At 40.6% G+C, this 19,288-nt stretch overlaps 1 protein-coding gene across 2 annotated transcripts; it reads left to right on the forward strand.

Moving 5' to 3' along the window:
• Positions 1-2,378: 2,378 nt before the first annotated feature.
• Positions 2,379-19,147, forward strand: DHRS7 (dehydrogenase/reductase 7). 2 transcript variants are annotated; one of them, XR_009539150.1, is made up of 8 exons: positions 2,379-2,693; positions 8,866-9,018; positions 10,773-10,879; positions 11,349-11,588; positions 14,173-14,295; positions 15,518-15,733; positions 16,109-16,292; positions 18,634-19,147. XR_009539150.1 is itself a non-coding variant. In XM_060141928.1 (7 exons), exons 1-7 carry the CDS (start codon positions 2,561-2,563, stop codon positions 18,679-18,681), a joined length of 1,020 nt encoding a protein of 339 aa, XP_059997911.1. In that variant the 5' UTR covers positions 2,402-2,560; the 3' UTR covers positions 18,682-19,147. The 2 variants fall into 2 exon arrangements, 1 of the variants encoding a protein (XP_059997911.1); XM_060141928.1 differs by lacking the exon at positions 16,109-16,292 and having other exon boundaries at positions 2,402-2,693.
• Positions 19,148-19,288: the final 141 nt, after the last annotated feature.

The following is a 19,288-nucleotide window of genomic DNA, read 5'->3' on the forward strand; positions in this document are numbered from 1 at the left end:
CTCACCAGGGATGGGCAGACCAAAAATCATATTCTTTGGGCCAGTTTTTCCCAGCCCTGGGCCTGCTTCCCAGCTCCCACTCCCATAACTGCCATCTGCAGACCTGTCCCCTTTCATACACACACCCCCACCACCACCACCCCCAGCTGGAGTTTGTGATGGAGAATAGAGTGTACCCATCCATGGGTATGGTCTGGCTTGGGACATTAAGTCTAACTCAACCATTTCATTTTACAGAAGGAGAAAAAGGCTCAGAGGAAACTCTTGAAAAGAATTTGTTCACTGTAGTAGTAGTGAAACCGAGCAGGACCCTGCGGGGCCCTCCCAGGTACAAAAGCGCTTCCATGTACAAAAGCGCTTCCATGTCCCGTTTCTTGTTTGTAGAAAAGCTGTAGTCTCTGAGGCCTCCCCTGAGTCGCAAAAGAGCAGGCTCAAGCAGTTCATGATTAGGACAACAGAGTCACAGAATCTTTAGTTCCTCCCTGAAGAACGTAGATAACAGTGTCTGATGCACATTCCTGAATTGTTTTGCAAAATACTAAAACCACTACCATATGGAAAAAGCTAACTGCATGATGACTAGACTATAGCCATGACATAAGCTGCTCCATCTTACACAATTTGCAAGAACTGGCCTCAAGGAAATGGAGACAAATCGACCTGGAATTGAAGATTAACTGCACTTAAAACAATCAAGATGACACCGACCAGACCACCACATGACCAGTTTCAAGATGTTTGTCGGAGCTGACTGTGCTGTTCTGCACACTCCTGAAACTTCTCCGTTTTTCCCTGTAAAACCCTTTCCCTCTAACTGACAAGTGGGAAATGGTTTGGGGGTTGCTAGTCCACCATCTCCCTAGGTTGCCGGCTTCCTGAATAAAGCATCTTTCTATTTTCAACAACCCTTGTCTCTTGGAACACTGAGCAAGAGCAGCTGAACCTGAGATCGGTTCCAGCTCCAGCTGGTAACTATTTTTAAGCACTTTATTTGAAAAGTCATTTGTCATAAGGAAAACAAAACCCATATTGTAAAGGTGACAAGGCAATAAGGGTAACTCTTGAGCAATATTATTCCAAGTTGTGATGAGGATAAACTATCAGTCAGGGTCAAGGTTTAGCTAGGTAGGGCACATCTTCCTCCAGGAACCCAGAACAATATCACAACAATTTCTGATTCAACACAGTGTAAACATTCTTATGGCTTTCAGGTGTAAGAGAACTCTATAGGTGTAGAATATAGAGTTTATAAATAAAGCCCTCACCTTTCAGGTTGGAGTCTAAGAAATGATAATTATAATAGAAACAATAAATAATAATAATAATTAATTCTAATAACTACAAAAGAATGAATATAATTACTGCATATGAGCCACTGTGCTCCTCTCACAGGCATTTTTCTCATTTAAATTACATATTCTTGGGCTTCCCTGGTGGCACAGTGGTTAAGAATCTGCCTGTCAATGCAGGGGACATGGGTTCGAGCCCTGGTCCGGGAGGATCCCACATGCACGGAGCAACTAAGCCCGTGTGCCACAACTACTGAGCCTGCGCTCTAGAGCCCACGTGCCACAACTACTGAAGCCCGTGCGCCTAGAGCCTGTGCTCCTCAATAAGAGAAACCACCAGAATGAGAAGCCGGCGCACCACAACGAAGAGTAGCCCCCGCTCACCGCAACCAGAGAAAAGCCCGCGCGCAGCAAAGAAGGCCCAACGCAGCCAAAGATAAATAAATAAATTTGTTTTAAAAAATTACATATTCTTTGTGGGTACAGATAAGAAAAAAATTTACTCAGGGTCACTGAGGGCTCAGCTACCCGGACTCCAACTGAGTTGGCTCAAGTCCCCAGTCCGTGCTCCTAGCACTAGACTCAAGTTGCCCAACCTGCACTTTCTCATTCAGCAATGGGGCCAGGGTCACTTTTCAAGGTGCTTTCCAAATTTAGGTGGACACGGGGCCAGTCTTACTCAGCCACTGGGTTAATTCGGTGAGGGGGTGGGGGTGGCGTAGGGTGGAAACAAATTGACGGTTTGTTGGGTTCATCTAGTTAAAGAAAGAAAGATAAGAAGGGGGAGGAGGAGGTCGAATTCATAGGTTGGAATATTTGTGCTCCTCCTGAGCTTCGAAAACTATTTGCCCGCAAAACAACTGTAAAAGAATCGTTCTTGAGATTATAAATGCTGTAACTACCGTACCAACAGGAGTATCGCCAAGTGCTTAAGTCATCCACGCCGTCTGTTCCTACTGCAACCCCTTATTAGGAGCACAAGCAGGCAAAACCTGGGCAGCGATCGCCGGGCTGGGCGCTGGTCCGGCATTGCCCACGCCCAACGCGCGCAGCCGAGGGGCGGCTCCCGGCCGGCGGGGAGCCGGTCTGGGAGCACCTGACCACTCCTCCCTTCTGCCGGCTCTCTGGGCGGGCCCGGGCCGGGGGCGGGCGCGGCGGCGGCGGAGGCGGCGGCGCTGAGGCACGACAGCTGCCGCGCGGCTTAAGACTAGGGCGGTGGCTCTGTTGGTCTGTCGGCTTTCGTCCTACGTAGCAGGGCGCGCGCGGCCGCGATGAGCTGGAACCTGCTGCTCTGGCTGCTGGCGCTGTGCGCGCTGCTCGCTCTCGTGGTGCAGCTGCTACGCTTCCTGCGGGCCGACGGCGACCTGACCCTGCTGTGGGCCGAGTGGCAGGGGCGACGCCCAGGTGAGGACCCACAGTCGCCTTTCCGGAGTGGGAGGCCGGGCTTCGTGCGGTCCGATTTCCGCTGCCTTTGCGTCCCTCGCGAAGGGTGGCGTGGAGCTTCCGGGAAGCGAGGCTGCGTCTTTCCCCGGGGCTGCGGTTCGGGGAGGAAGGGTCCGGGGCCTTTTGTCTTCTGTCCTGGTCCATATGGACTTCCCTGGTTGCCAGCATAAGAGAGCATTGTGGGGTGCCCACAGATCTCAGAATTCTCAACCCCGCTCCCAGGGATTCAAATGCAGTGTGGGAGGACAATACTTTGAGAAAGTGCGTTCGTAAAGGAGACTCCTTTTGAGGCTACTTTGTGCGGTTGTTTATCTGCCATTTCTCACTCTACTCAGAGTAGCGAAATTAAATTTGAGGTAATCCAGAGTCACCCACATACCTGCTTACTCACTGGGATAAAAGTATAACCATAGAAAGAACTGGATTGGCGTTTTGCCTGGAGGAAGATCATTACTGGCATACTAAAAGGCGTTCTGCCTGTCTCACTTTTATCTTTGCCCTGCTTAATATTTGATGGTCGTTTACTAAACGCATTCTATGTGCTAAGCACTGGGCTAGGCCCTTTTCACACATGACAGGTCACCTTTTCAGTGACTCTTAAGCTTATTTTCCAGATAGGGAAACTAATGCTCAGAGAAATTCAATAGACTACCCAGAGCTAGGCTTTGGATCTGTAAGGGCCAGGGGGGAAGTGGGATTTCCCTGGACCTAGTTTCCTGTATGAAACTATCCAAATTATGTGAGGAGGTTTGCTTGGAAGTGATAACTAGTATGCTTTAAAAATGGAGCCAGGCATATACCCTGAGAAAACCATAATTCAAAAAGAGACATGTACCCCAATGTTCGTTGCAGCACTATTTACAATAGCCAGGAGGACATGGAAGCAACCTAAATGTCCATTGACAGATGAATGGATAAAGAAGATGTGGCACATATATACAATGGAATGTTACTCAGTCATAAAAAGGAACGAAAGTGAGTTATTTGTAATGAGGTGGATGGACCTAGAGTCTGTCATACAGGGTGAATGAAGTAAGTCAGAAAGAGAAAAACAAATACCGTATGCTAACGCACATATATGGAATCTAAATAAAAGGTAATGATGAACCTAGTGGCAGGGCAGGAATAGAGATGCAGATATAGAGAACGGACTGTAGGACACGGCGTGGCGGTGGGGAGGCGAGGCGGGGTTGGGAAGCTGGGACGAAGTGAGAGAGTAGCACTGACATATATACCTTACCAAATGTAAAATAGGTAGCTGGTGGGAAGCTGCTGCATAGCACAGGGAGATCAGCTCAATGTTTTGTGATGACCTAGAGGGGTGGGATAAGGAGGGTGGGAGGGAGGCTCAAGAGGGAGAGGATATGGGGATATATGTATACATATGGCTGATTCACTTTGTTGCACTGCAGAAACTAACACAACAGTGTAAAGCAATTATACTCCATTAAAACTGTTTAAAAAAAAAAAACCCCAAAACTGGAGCCAGGGAGGGAAGAGGAGCCATATCACTTACACAGGGGTGAGAATTGGTTCTTGGGGACAGAAAAAATTCTTAGATGGTACAATGTTTTATGCCCCTCCAAAGCTCATCTCTACTCAACAAAATATTATTCCTTAGTAGTTCATTTTTCTTCTTGGGTTTTTTGGGGGTATAGCATGTGTAGGGCTGACATTGAGTTCATGGAAAATACATAACACATGTGCAAGATCAGGGCTACAGAACTATGGTAAATAGATGGCTGTGATTGGTAGACTTTCTCTTAGTCATTTGCTCCATCTCAACAGATGGAATGCATGTGCCTATTGGCTGCTTTGTGGATGTTTGTGTTTGATCCTCAGTGCTTTTGTGTTAAATTGGACTTTGAGAATTCCATAAAAATATATTTTATTATTCTATAAAAGTTATTCAACTGATAATGTCAAGTGCTGAAAAGGAAAAATGTTGACAATACCTAGCAGCTAGTTAAATGAAAAGTTATTTTAACATATCAAGTAAAAGTTAAGGTGGCTAAAGGTAATTTTTAAGAAATTCATTTAGTTTTTTCAGTGTCTTACTTTTGCTGGAAAAGTATCAGTTTTGAAGGGTTTTTTAATACATTTCATTACTTTGCTATTATTATGTAGCTGTAATTTGCCAATTTACATATGTAATATAATACATTACAATTTAAGTAAATACATTACGAGTTATTTAGCGAAATAACTTTTGTAAGTTTACAGTTGTAAAGTTAAATGTTAATAGCTTTTAAATTTTAACTTAACTTTTAACTTAATTTTTAAAGTTCACCATTCTTAAACCTGCATTGACTGAAGAGTAAACTTTATAGAACTCCCTTTATGTATAAAGCAAGATAGATATATGTAAATACATAAACAGATGTACAGTATATCTGTGAAATTAAAATGTCTTGGAGGAGTTATTAGGAAAAAATGACTAAAAAGACATTTAGGGGCTGGGGGTGGGGGTGAGGTGATAATGAAAAAAAGTTAAAGGAACATGAAGATAGACTCAAGTTCCCAAAACAGCTCAGCCTGCAAAGATGGGTAGGCTCTTTGAAGGTTAAAAAAAAATTATCCTCTTTTTCTTCTCTATAGGTTTATTACTTTTTGTCACTTTAAAAAATAGACAATATACTCACATAAGGCAAATTTAAAAAATACAAAGGGATGTGTGGTGACAAGTAAAGCTCTCTTCCACCCTTGTCTCCCAGCCACCCAGTATGCCTCTTTGGAGGCAACCACCATTTCCTGCCTTTTATGTATCCTTCTGGAGATAGTCTCTGCATTTCCAAGCATGTATCTCACATGGTGAAATTTAAGAGTGACTAATTTTAGTTATTGCATGTAGATGCAGAAAAATCCATGGCACCAGTCCAGAGTAGGAAAAGTCTCAACAGCAGCACATGTGAGGAAGACTCAGATTTTAGTTGGCCGTAACCTCGATGTGAGTCAACTGTGAAGTGCCAGAAAAGATTAGGCAATCCTGGGAGATGTTTAGTGTCTGATGGAACAAACTGCAAACAACAGCAGATGTCTTCTGAATACCTGCTTGTGTTGGGCTCTGTGCTGGGCACTGGGGACACAGCAGTGACTGAGCCAGCCACTGCCTGGGCCCTCACGGAGCCTCCCTTCTGAGGGACAAGGGAAGCGATTTAGTCATGTCACCTTGCTCTGAACTGTCCAGACCCCATGGGAATCCTGTGTCCTGCTCTGGCCGGCTCCTTTCAGTAGGAACATTGACCAGCTGGAGCTTGTGCAGAGGGTATGAGCAGAAGAGTGAGGAAATCGGATGCCATGTCATCTGAGAGAAGGTAGCAGAAATTGGAGGTGTTTAGCCTTAGAGAAGCAAGAGATGAAAGGACGTAGGGAGGACATAACAGCTGTCTTCAAATAAATGAGACACTGTCATGTGCAAAACAGGCTTGATTTATTCTTCCTGACACCACAAGGCAGAACTGCTGCCAATGGCTGCTGGTCCATAGAAGTTAAAAAGTTATCAGTATAAGAAGGAATCCCTGAACCCCTTAAATGATTAGGCTTGCCTTAAAAAGGAACCGGTGTCTCAGAGATAAAGATAACTAGCTTACTCTTCCTGTGAGGAAATTAAGTAGATCCTAGTCAACAGCCTGAGGGGAGAATTCTGAAACTGGGTTGAGGGTTGAACTCTAAGTGTCCTTCCAACTCCAAGAATCTGCTTTCAGAAGCTCTTTAGGGGAGGCCAGTTATGTATGCCAGATTCTGTTGAATTGTTAAACAAAAGTTGGTGCTGAATAAAAAAGTTTTCTTCTCCAGAGTGGGAAGAAGGGTGCCAGAACTGCAGGTGTACTAAGGTAAATGTGAGCCTGCGGGTTTTCATTGTTGCCTTTAAATAATGTTTGCATATTGGTATACAAATGAAGAAATCTTTATTAGTTCTGCGCTAGTTAGTAAATAGTTACAAACAAATTATATTCACCTTGGAGTCTTGTGTATTGCAGAACTTTGGAACAATGAGTCGTCAATGAATGACTATCTGAATATACATTCTGCTATTCCTGATAAAGTCCTTCAGGAAGGTTGCTCAGTTGAGCCTTTCCACAAAAGTACATCAGATGTGGGAGTTCCCTGGTGGTCTAGTGGTTAGGACTTGGAGCTTTTACTGCCGTGGCCCAGGTTAGGGAACTGAGATCCTTCAAGCTGCAGCCAAAAAAAAAAAAAAAAAAAAAAAAAAAGTACATCAGATGATAGGAAAGCATTGTAGCCCAGACACAGTATTTGGGATGTTTTCTGTCCTTACTTCAGTTATTTACATGACACCTCTTTACAGAGGACATTTTCTTGAATGGCTAAGATAGTTGGGTTCTAAGATATTGATCTTATTAAAACGTGGTCAGTGTAGGCTAGTGATCAGAGTGTGGGCTTTGGAGCTAGATATACCTGGACTCCTATCCTAGCTCTGCCAGGGTTCTTGGGTGTTTATTCAACAGTGATTTATGGAGTGCTTTCTCTATGCGAGTCTCTGTGTGATGCACTGAGGACACAGCAGTGAATAAGGGAGTCAGGGTTCTAGCCTTAAGGAAATTTACAGTCTAGTGCTGTAAATTAATCTCTGTAAACCTCAGTTTCCTTTTCTATAAAACTGAGATAATTCTTGTGTCATAAGGTCCTTGTGAGGGTTTTCATAAGGTAATATGTTTAAGCACATAGGAAGCAATGAAAAAACGTTAAGCCATTAAAGTTAGTAACCCCATTGCCCCTGGCTGGAGAAATTACAACATACAATGTGTTTTGCTGCCAAAAAGTCCATTTGTTAATCAATTTTAGCAACAATTACAGTTGACATTTTATTAAGCACTGAGTATGTGTCACACACTGCTCTGAGTGCTTTACACGTTTTAACTCATTTCTCTCAACAGTCCTATGAAGGAGGTTTTATTATTAATTCAGTTTTCCAGGTTTGGAAAATTAAGGCACCGAGTTCTCACATGCGAGCATTTCATGCTGTGTGTGACACAGCTGGAACATGAGCCGATAGTCTCCAGAGCTCGTACTGATTACCCGTCAGTTAGGTTTTAGAATTGTTTGACTAAAACAGTAAACTAGTTTCCTGATTTTAACTTTTCTGATCTAAAATCAGCAAGGTCTATCTTAAATAAAACCTTGTTTGCTATTTTTGATAAATAACACATTTTAATAAACAAGGCACACAGGAACACTGCACTACAGTGACTCTCTATGAATTCAGATGGATGGTGGCTATCGTGTGCTTCAGTGCAAATAAGTTTTTCACTGCAGAATAAACCACTCATCATTGCTTTATTTTACATTTTTACAATCTTTAACAAGATGATACTTGGGCAAGCAGAGTACATTTCATTGCTCATATGTATTTCTTCTTGGGTGAACTACTAGATTCTTCTAAGGTGAAAGCTCAGGCATTTGGGGGGCACTAAAAACCTTTAGTTGATAGGCATCAGCTATGATTGACAAATGGGGAAAACATGACTTTAAAAATCCAGGGTGATTCTACCATACCCTAGAGTAGAACTTGGTATATTCAGATTTGCAAGAAATTAGAATAATAGAATTGAAAACTGGATGGGACTTTTAGTGATCATCTTATCTGAATCCCTCATATATGAATAAGGAAAGTGAGAATGTGAATCCAGATACTTTCTATTTACTTACCCTTACTTTTCTTGATCAAATATACAGATAAATAGAGTCTTAGAGTCAGACCATGGAGTTATACCTTGAAGTAAAGTCTGGAAAACTCACCAAGAGTCTAGAATACATAAAATAACATGTTGATAACTGCTACTAATGTGATTTGTAGCACTAAGTAGGAAGTGTTTTCTTAGGATATTTAATTAAAAAAAATTTAAACCACTTTATTGAGGTATGATTATAAGAAACTGTCCATATTTAATGTATACAACTGGATGAGTTTGGGGATAAGTATACACCTGTGAGACCGTCACCACAATCAAGGCTGTAAACATAGGATATTTAAATTTTTAAGCACCACACATTATGTCTTCATATTCAGTGATATTGTTTAAAACTACTTTTTTCCTTTGGTTAATCTTTGATTTATGGATGTAACCCATAGCTTATTTTCTCCCCTCAATCCCCACTCCTTTTTCAATAGAATGGGAGCTGACTGATATGGTGGTGTGGGTGACTGGAGCATCAAGTGGGATTGGTGAAGAGCTGGCTTACCAGCTGTCCAAACTAGGAGTTTCTCTTGTGCTGTCATCCAGAAGAGTGCATGAGCTGGAAAGGGTGAAAAGAAGATGCCTTGGTAAGTAAATCTAAAAGAGCAGCAGTGCTTCCTAGAAGTAAATCAGAACCCAAAGTCAAAATTTGGCAATTTTAAAGAGAAGAGGGGGATTCTCCTGGGCAGTGGACTCTGTTTCCAAATGCTCTACATGCTTTGATCCAAGTCCTCTTCCTTTTGTCATCTCTTAGTTAGCTGGCCTGGCCTTTTTCTTCTTTTTTTCTGCCACATTTCTACTTTTTTTTTGACACTGGTTCTTAGCATTAGGGAGTGACCATCAATTCTCTCAAATGCTAGTGGATTTTTAGTGACCAAATAAATATCTTACATTTTTGTCTTAAAGAAAGAACAGTTTGGTTCTTATGTATGATATACATGTATATAACCAGAGAAATTTAATTGACATTTTGGTAAAACATCAGATATTAAAATCATAGGAAATGGTATAAGATTTTTGTTACCAGGAATAAACAGGAATAGAGTTAAATTTTTTTTGGGGGGGCATGCCACACATGTGGGATCTTAGTTCCCGGACCAAGGATCGTACCCATGCCACTTTGCAGTGGAAGCACGGAGTCTTAATCACTGGACCACTAGGGAAGTCTCGGAATAGAATTAAGTTTGAAAAATGCAACTTGAGGTAATATTTTTCATATATATAGGACAACAATGTTTTTGTCGGTTTGGGTTTTGGTGTAGTTATGTTCACAGTGAAAGCAGCCTCAAGTAATAAAGTTATTATTTCTCATGGGACATTTAGTATCTACACTGAAATAATTTTGAATTTTCCAGTAGACCATTTTTTGGGTCATTTACCTGTCATTCTTTAAAAATCTTTCTTTCACTTTGCTGATGGAACTAACCACCCAGAAACAGAGTTAGTTGCCAAGGCCACAAGCCCTCTTTCACGATATTGCTTTCAAAGGCTTCTTGTGTTTTTGAACTGGGCCACTTCTTGACGGCAGTTGCTCCTCCTCTGTTGAGACTTGCACTGGCAGAAATGAACCATAACAGCATTTCTTAGCTGGAGTAAGGCTGTTTCCTTTTGTCAGATCATTAGTCCAAACTATTTCTTTTAAAAAACAGTTACTGTTTCACAATTTACTCCTTTGCCCATAAAGCCTTTACACCTCTTGTTTTCTCTACTTACTTGTTTTTCTTATTGAAACACAACCTTGTTGTATTTCAAGGTTATTCAAGGAAATTAGTTTCAGTTGCTCTTTTGATGAACAGAAATAGAAAGGGCCATTACAGCACAACTTGTTTCTTGGTTGCAAATTTCAGGATTGTATCCTTTTCCTTGTTTGCCTCCTAGAAACCTTAGCCTCTGGAAGGAAGCTTCTATGTGTCATGGGACTGGAGGACTCAACTTATTGATTTTCAGCATAAAATTTTTAAAAATGTGCTTAAAAATCAAGTAGTGAACCTGTCATATAACAGTTGTACAGATGTACCTCTGTACTTCTAAAGAAATTGCTCTAAAATTTTTGCTTTTTTTAGTTTGTAATATAATCTTGATTTCTTCCAGAGTCTGTTCCAATATTAGGCTGTATATATTCAAGCTGAAGAGAGGAATTCTACTTCCTGTGTACCCAGCTTTTTGTCCGATGATATGTTGCCATATCACCACCAGTCCTCTTCTTGGTCACTGAAGAGAACCTCATCCACAGGGCCACCCAGAAACGAGTTCATTGCCAAATGTGGTTGTAGGGTGGGTGTTAAATGTTAATGTAAATAGCACATGACTTCCACATTAATTTTTAAGTGTCTTTATTTAGAGAACGGCAATTTGAAAGGAAAAGATATACTCATTTTGCCCCTTGACCTGACTAACAGAAGTTCCCATGAAATGGCTACCAAAGCGGTTCTCCAGGAGTTTGGCAAAGTAAGTAGCATTTTGAGTGCATGAATCTTGCTTTGAAGTAGCTGCAAAAGAGATTCCCATCTATGGTGCTGTCATTCAAAGGGCTTTAGGCAAATGGGTTCATGCAGTGTGATGAAGGCCCATGAGTTGGGCCTCTTAATCTCTGAGTCTGTGGCTTTATGTAATTAGAACTTTTCCTCCCTTAACAAATACTAACTCCTCCATGTAGAACAAAAGAAGCTAAAAATCCACTGTGCCTATTATTTTTGTGACACATTATTTTCCATAAAAAGTCACTTAAGTTGAGAATTTAGTTCCATAGGTGAATTCTGATTTTCATTTTATCTTTTTTATTGCTGACTTCTGGAAATATACCATCCTGTTCCATTGATTCATCAAGTTAACAATATAACCAGCCATCCCTGGGAATTCCAACAATACATTTACAGGTCATCTCTAAAGTGCCTCTTTTCTGATTTTCTTTAATTAGATTGACATTCTGGTCAACAATGGTGGAGTATCCCAGCGTTCTTTGTGTGTGGACACCAGCCTGGACGTCTACAAGGAGCTAATAGAGGTTAACTACTTAGGGACGGTGTCCTTGACAAAGTGTGTTCTGCCTCACATGATTGAGAGGAAGCAAGGAAAAATTGTTACTGTGACTAGCCTCCTGGGTGTTATATCTGCACCCCTTTCTGCTGGATATTGTGCCAGCAAACATGCTCTTCAGGTAAGGCTGCCAAAACTAAACTCGGATAGAACTGACCTGAATGTGTATATGGGGCATATGGCCTTCACTGCAAGAGATCAACGGAACTGGGTAGTGATGTACGGAGACAGAGGGAGACCCAAGGAGATCTCAGGTAGAAGACTTACCCAGAAGATGCTAAAAAAGACTTGAGCCTTACATGCCTCTTCCTAATTTAGCAAACATGTCTTGAGCACCTACACTGTGTCGTGCACTGCAACAGGTCCTGGGAGTATAAAGATGATAAGATATGATATGATCCCTGCCCTTGAAAACTGTATAGTCTAGTTGACATGTCACCCTTTACCTTATCCTCGTTTCTAACACATCTTCTTGGCAAATTTGGGGTCTACCCCTTGTTTCTTCTACACACATTTCAGGATGTACTTGTCCTCCTCATTTCTGTGACTTCTTTTTCCTTCCCCATTGTTGTTGGTGTTTATTTTACCTGAATTTCTAAATGTACATGCATGTCAGATGTAGGAGCTGCCCACTGAATGATGCGCCCTGCGTTTCATATCCCTACTGGGACTAGCCTTGACTCTGTTTACTCTGATTTCATTGGAAGAAGAAAATCTAGTTAAGGCAGAGTCTCGGAGAAAGCTTAATTTGGCTTGCATAATTTATGAGATGTGAATATTAGAAACGAATGAATTTTTAATGTTGGCTTAAGAGTGGATAAGAAATGTTACTAAACTATAACATGGAGCAAATTAAATCGTAAGGCCAGTAGGAGGAGAATGATTAAGAAAGACATGATTTATAATTAATGCTGTTGAAGGTCAGTTTAAGTAGAATGTTTCACTGTTGGAATAATGAGATGCAATAGTTGAATGGTCATCAGTTTCATGAAAATTTGAAGCTTTGGTTCCTTAGGATCCTCTTTCTGCTGTGAAGAGCAGACAGTTGCAGAGTGATGAAATGAAATACGGGAGTGATGATTTCCTCATATTTGGTAATGGGGTATCATTTACTTCCTGCAGAGCAGTTGGGCAAGTCTCAGGCAGGCAGATGAGGGAAGTTGGCCACCCCATCTGTTTCACACTTAGTATCTCATAAGACATGCAGGATGCTTTCAGTCAAACACAATATGAGTTGTCTGGCCTGCCCTCCAAGACTCACTGTTTTATTATTGGATTTGATCATCTGATACCATGTGGCAGGTTGAGACTCTGGTTATACCAGTAGCTGAACACTGAGACCAGGAGGCTCTTTTTGAAGAGCACATTTCCTTCCCCGATACCCAGCAAGCTAGAGAGTGAACTTATTTGTCATTCAGAGGTTCACACACTATACTAGATGTGATTTCAAACAAGGAGAGGTTTTCGTGTCTGGTGTATTGGCTTTCATGGTGTCCTCTCCCTTCTTTTGCTTACAGTGGCAGAAGGTTAAGGGTGCAGGAGTTCATTCATGAAGCCTTTTTTCCTGTCCATCAGTCAGGCACTGTATTAGTCTCTGACAGCGTGAACCCTCAAAGACCCTCTGTTTGTTAGGCATCAGCATTAAAGGCTGGTAACTGTTTGATGTTATTGGATCATAAATGAATGTACCCTGGGTTAGCTGCTTAGGCTTTTCAATTAATTCAGTTTATCACAATGTAGTCTTGGAATATTTCCTGATTTAGAGAGGAGATGAAGGGATGTAGATGTTTCCTCCCTATTTGGTTTAGAAATGGGCAGTATCTTTTAAGTCTAGAGGGTCCAGCTTGTTTTTACAAAAGCCATTGAGTAAGCAATCATATTACATTTTTAACTAGCTGTGTACTCTCTTACTACCCCCAAAATATAAATCTTTGCTGAAACTAATTATCTATTCAAATAGTAATTGAAACGGTTGAACTGTTCCTCTATGATAGTTTCGGTTTAGTACTAATCCCTGCTTGCTCCCCCTTGCCCCAACATCTGCACTTTAGGCCACTTTGAGGGAGAAAAAGAAACCCAGCCTCAGTGATGCTCAATGGAGAACATGCAACCCTTTTGGAGTGGGGAGCTGGCGGCGACTGGGTGGGAGGGTGTATCAGACTCTCCAGGGGTAGTCTCTCACTTATTCAGTGCTAAATCACTGGTGGCACGAGCTGCCACTGCCAATGCGGGGATGAACCATTCATACCTGGAAAGAGCTGAGAATGCCTCTTCTAGATTGCCTTCAGTCTTACACTTAAAAATGCCTCATCTTGCATAATTACATTTCCTATCCTTTACTCAGGCATTTCAGAACATATTTTCTGCTGCTGTTGTCCTTCATAAAAAGTTGAAGAGGGGCTTCCCTGGTGGCACAGTGGTTGAGAGTCCGCCTGCCGATGCAGGGGACACGGGTTCGTGCCCCGGTCCGGGAAGATCCCACATGCCGCGGAGCGGCTGGGCCCATGAGCCATGGCCGCTGAGCCTGCGCGTCCGGAGCCTGTGCTCCGCAACGGGAGAGGCCACAACAGTGAGAGGCCCGTGTATCGCAAAGAAAAAAGAAAAAAAAAAAGTTGAAGAAAAGTAATTCCATGCTATTAGTAAACATGAGATATGTGTCTGTATTTAATTTTACTTGGTTTTTTTTTTTTTTTTTTGCCTTTTAGGGGTTTTTTAATACCCTCCGAATTGAACTTGCTACATACCCAGGTATAATAGTTTCTAACATTTGCCCAGGACCTGTGCAATCAAATATTGTGAAGAATGCCCTAACTGAAGAAGTCACCAAGGTAAAAATTTCTAGTTGGGGAATAATTTGAGTGCTTTAGTAGTTATACACTGGCATCATATCACTATGCCTCAGGGTTTTCATGTTAGAATTGCTTATGAACTCTTTACAGAACTTAACTCAGCATTAGGAAAATGGTTAAGGTTAGCTGATAGGGCTTTGGCATCCAGTTTTAATAAAAGCTAAAGAAATTACTAAGATACTGCTAATAAGTAATCCACTATTATGTGCGCTATCGGTATTTAAAAAACCCAGTTTTAATCAATTCACAAATTATAGCAACACTGAAAGGTTCTGTGTGGCTGAATTTTGGTACATTAAATCTTACTGGGATTTTAAAAAGGGATTATGGTGAAGGAGCTTAGAAAAAAGCTTGTTGAGTTGTACTAATTTTAGGTTAGCCTCACCCAGGCCTGTGCTTCCCTCAGCTCATAGATTACACATGTGATCTATCAAATGAATAGTGAATGTCTCATGAAGAATCCAGTATCACTCACTAATACAAAAATCCCTCTAAAGGCCATGAAATTTTCCTTCTTCTCCACTAATATTTCTACTGAGATATAAATCGATATATGCTTCTATGTAAATGTTTACATATACAGTTTACGTTTTCACATTTTCTGCGGAGGCACTATGGTAAAATAGAATAAGCACTCTATTATAGGAATCAAGGGACTTGGAATATAGAACTGGCTACTACTAAATGATCTGTGTGAGCACAGGTAAGTTACTGCCTTTCTGGGCCTCAGTTTATTTGTAGAATGGTAGTGGGTTAACTAGAGTAGCAGTACCAGATTTGTTCAATACCAAGAAACCGCTTTTATCTTCTTCCTCCATTTCATCCTCATGGACTCCATATTTTATAGAATTTCACTTGCTAAATGTATGTATTAATAATTTAAAATTTTTTACTAAGTGACATGGAATTATCATTAAGTACTTCAAGACGGTACAATTCTAATTAAAAGCAGAGAACTTTTATCTTGTAGTTAGCCTGCACAATCTTATCTGGTTAAGTGTATGAATTCCATTAGGCTTTTTGAAATATTACAAATAGCTTCTAGGCACCCATTAGTACCTGTAGGGACTCCTAAGGGGCATGAGGCCACTTTAAAGGAGTCACTCAACTAGATGTCTTCTGGGTCCTTTCTAGCCTAAAAGTTCTGTGAGATAACTTGGATAAATACACATCCCTCACTAATTTTTCAAAATTTTCTTAGACTACAGGCAGCAATGCAGATCAGTCCCACAAGATGGCAGCCAGTCGTTGTGTGCAGCTGATGTTAATCAGCATGGCCAATGATTTGAAGGAAGTTTGGATCGCAGATCAGCCTTTTTTGTTAATGGCATATTTGTGGCAGTATATGCCAACCTGGGCCTGGTGGATAACCGACAAATTAGGGAAGAAAAGGATTGAGAACTTTAAGAATGGTGTGGTAAGACCGATTTATACATTTCTGAATACATATCCGTCTTGTAGGAAAGTATGACATCTTCTAGCGCTTGAAAACTAACCTTCCACCAACCTCATGATATAAATACAAAAGGTATAGAAAGTTTTCCATTCCCCCATGCATATCTGTTGGTTTACTATAAATTACTACTGGTCTTGGAGAAAGTTTTCTACAAGGTAAAATCAAATCAAGGATTGCCATTTTTTCTTCTATACTTACTGTTTGGCTAGTGTATGGGCCAAAATGCTTTTTCTCTACCATGTGTCCCCACAAACTCCAACCCATCTTACAAGTTTACATCCTACAAGTGTCACCTCCTTGGGTTGATACCTGGCCTCCCCTCCCATTTCTCCCCAGGACTTGGTGTACCTCAGCCCTGTGCCTACCTCCGTCAAAGCACTTCCACACTATTAAAAGAGATGCACTCTTACACGTAGTGCTGGTTCCTTTGACTTTGTTCCAGAAGCACTTTGCACATCTGAGATGTGTCTAGGAAAATATGCTGATCGCTCATTCTTTCAGCACTCATTCTTCCAGAAAAGTAAGGAATGTTATAAACTATTTCTGAGAAAATTGTGACCATCAAAAGAGTTTAATGTATAAACAGCACAGGATATGTAATGAGTTAAGCTAAAAATTATAGATCATATAGATATGATTATGCAAAGAAGCATTATTTCTGTGGATGGTTTTTACTGTTAAAGTATTTCTTTCAGTGATTACTACCTTCTTTTAGAAGTGTTAGCAGGGATTGTATATAAGGAGAATTATAAAATGGGATCATACCATTTGTATCATTATATAACCTACCACTATTTAAGCAATCACAAATTGTTAGACATTTGTTCCAGCTTTTTGCAGGACGGTGAAAATGAATTAGTGAAAAAAGCAAAAACCAAAAGAAAACAAAATACTTAAAGAGACTTAAAGGTTATAAAACTTTCAATATGCACTAACATGTCTAGAGCTTGAAAAATCATGAAGGGGGCTTCCCTGGTGGCGCAGTGGTTGAGGGTCCGCCTGCCGATGCAGGGGACGCGGGTTCGTGCCCCGGTCCGGGAAGATCCCACATGCCGCGGAGCGGCTGGGCCCGTGAGCCATGGCCGCTGAGCCTGCGCGTCCGGAGCCTGTTCTCCGCAACGGGAGAGGCCGCAACAGTGAGAGGCCCGCGTACAGCAAAAAAAAAAAAAAAAAAAGAAAAAATCATGAAGGGGGCTATTCATTTTCTACTAACTAGTTTGCTTTGGGCCAAAACATTTATAAGTGTTTTGGTAACATTAAGTCCCAACACTGGGACTTGGTAGTGTGGGATGGTTCCGAAGGTAGAGCTTCATCAAATATTACAACTGAGTTTGAAATTTAGAGGACAGCAGATATAGTGTCATTGTGCCCAGTGATGGATAAGAGTTGAGAGGGAAAGGCCACCCTACTAAAGAGGTGACACAGCATCCTGGTTAAGAGCATGGAGCCTGGTGCCGGTCTACCTAGGTTGAAATCCCAGCTCTACCCCATACTCGTCCCATGACCCCCGGCAAGTTACTTCTCTCTCTGTCTCCCCATCTACAAAATGGAGACTACTGATAGCACCTAGTCATAGGACTGTTATGGGGAGTAAATGAGTTAGCATGTGGAAAGCTCTTAAAACATACCGTGGAGTGTTAAGATTATTAAGTATTAGCTGTTAATGCTTTTGTTTTGATGGCAGGAGGATATTCAGCAAACAGATAGTAAAGATCAAAGAGTTAAATAATATGGCAGAGAGAGAATGCATTATAGAAATAATTGTTTCAGAGGGCAAAGAAGGACTAGGGGCTAGAGTTTCAGTCCCAGTGTAGCAGCTGTTCTTTCAGGAATGTCCATAAGAAGGATTTTTTTTTGTTTACAGAATACCTAACTGTAAGATATAAACATCACTCAGTAAATCTAGGCACTTCATTACATCTCACATTTGCTAAAAATAATGACCTCTCTCTTCCTACCGACATCTTTAAAATATTGCTTATTACGTGGTCTTACTGCTTTATCACTTTATGATAAACTGGGCATCCTTTCATTTCCCAAAACCATTTCTGAGTATACCTTATTCTTTACACAAAACCCTAGAAACTTTTAAATGTTGTTCCTCTTTTTTTTTTTACTTAATTCTCTCCTCCTTGCTTCTTTCCTCCCCACTGTTATTTTGTATTGTATATATTCATCTCCTTATTGAAATTTGTTTATAAGCATCTAAGTTAAGAGATGCCAGTATTATCCCAAACTAAATGTACTTGTTGATAATACTTGAATTTGTTTCTGTCACTTAAGCTAGGAACATTATGTCTGGAACTTTGTTTTGATGAATCGTTATTAATTTTAGGCATAAAGAATTGCATTGAATTTTGTGTTATAATTTATGTCTTATTTAGTGCAAATTCTTGAAAGTGGTAAATGGATATCTTCCCAAATGAAATGTCACCTCTTAGAGACTGAGTTGCCTTGTTTTACTCTTTAAGCAATGTACTCAAAGTCCACAAAAGATTTTGAAGTTGTCTGTCAATTATTTTAATTCTAAAGACACTGTTCTTTGTATTTATTAAGGCAAGTCAGTGTAGGTATGACATGCTGATCCAGAAGAGTAATAATAGAAATTTCAGCATTTATGAAATGGCATAGTCAGATGCTAACAAATGACAGGGAAATAACTATGCTAAGCCCATTAGAGATATTTTTGTGTAGATCTAGAATTTTGGCTATGATTTTTATTCTGACTTAAGCATTTGCCCAGGTTTTATAAGGATTCTCAACAGTGAATCATAATGATATAGCTCCTCAAAACAGAAGGAATTAATTGTCAAAAACCGGGGTAGAAGAGACTGATTCATGTTTCTGTCATTCTGTTATAGGATGCAGATTCCTCTTATTTTAAAATCTGGAAGACAAAATATCAGTGAAGGAGTACTTGCATTTTTCAAGCCAATGGAAAGAGAAACGGAAAACGTAACAACAGCAATTTTCTTATGCACTGAAGACTTATTTGTGATTTTACTTCTTAATAGATACAACTTTCCTTTCAATGTGTAATAAATAAGATTGCCAGGAGTCTTGCAATAAGGGTATTAATACATACTACATTCCTGGATTAAAGAGCATTTTAACATACTCTAGCATGTATGCTTAAAATCTAGGTTAGCAGAATGCCAACCAAAGAATTACAGTAATCCATTTAGCATAAATGCATGGAATATTACGTGAAGCAGAGTGCTGGGGAATGGGCAGATATAAAGAAGTGTCTGAAATGGCATGCTTCCAAGGTGCTTACACTCTCTTGGAAGAGTTGACAGGTACAAATGACTGGAATTTGAAGCTGTAGGTAGGACTCATAGCAGCCATAATTTATTAAAAATCTATTATATGTCATTTGCTGTACTGAGGTGCTTTGTAATTAGTTAATTCACTTATTTCTCATAACAGCCCTCTAAGGTAGGTGGTATTATCCACCTTAATAGATGAAGAAAGAAATGCCCAAAGCAAGTAGGTGTTACTTTCCCAAGGTCACAG

The sequence above is a fragment of the Lagenorhynchus albirostris genome, chromosome 1 (assembly GCF_949774975.1).
Source record: "Lagenorhynchus albirostris chromosome 1, mLagAlb1.1, whole genome shotgun sequence".
Lineage (NCBI taxonomy): Eukaryota > Metazoa > Chordata > Mammalia > Artiodactyla > Delphinidae > Lagenorhynchus > Lagenorhynchus albirostris.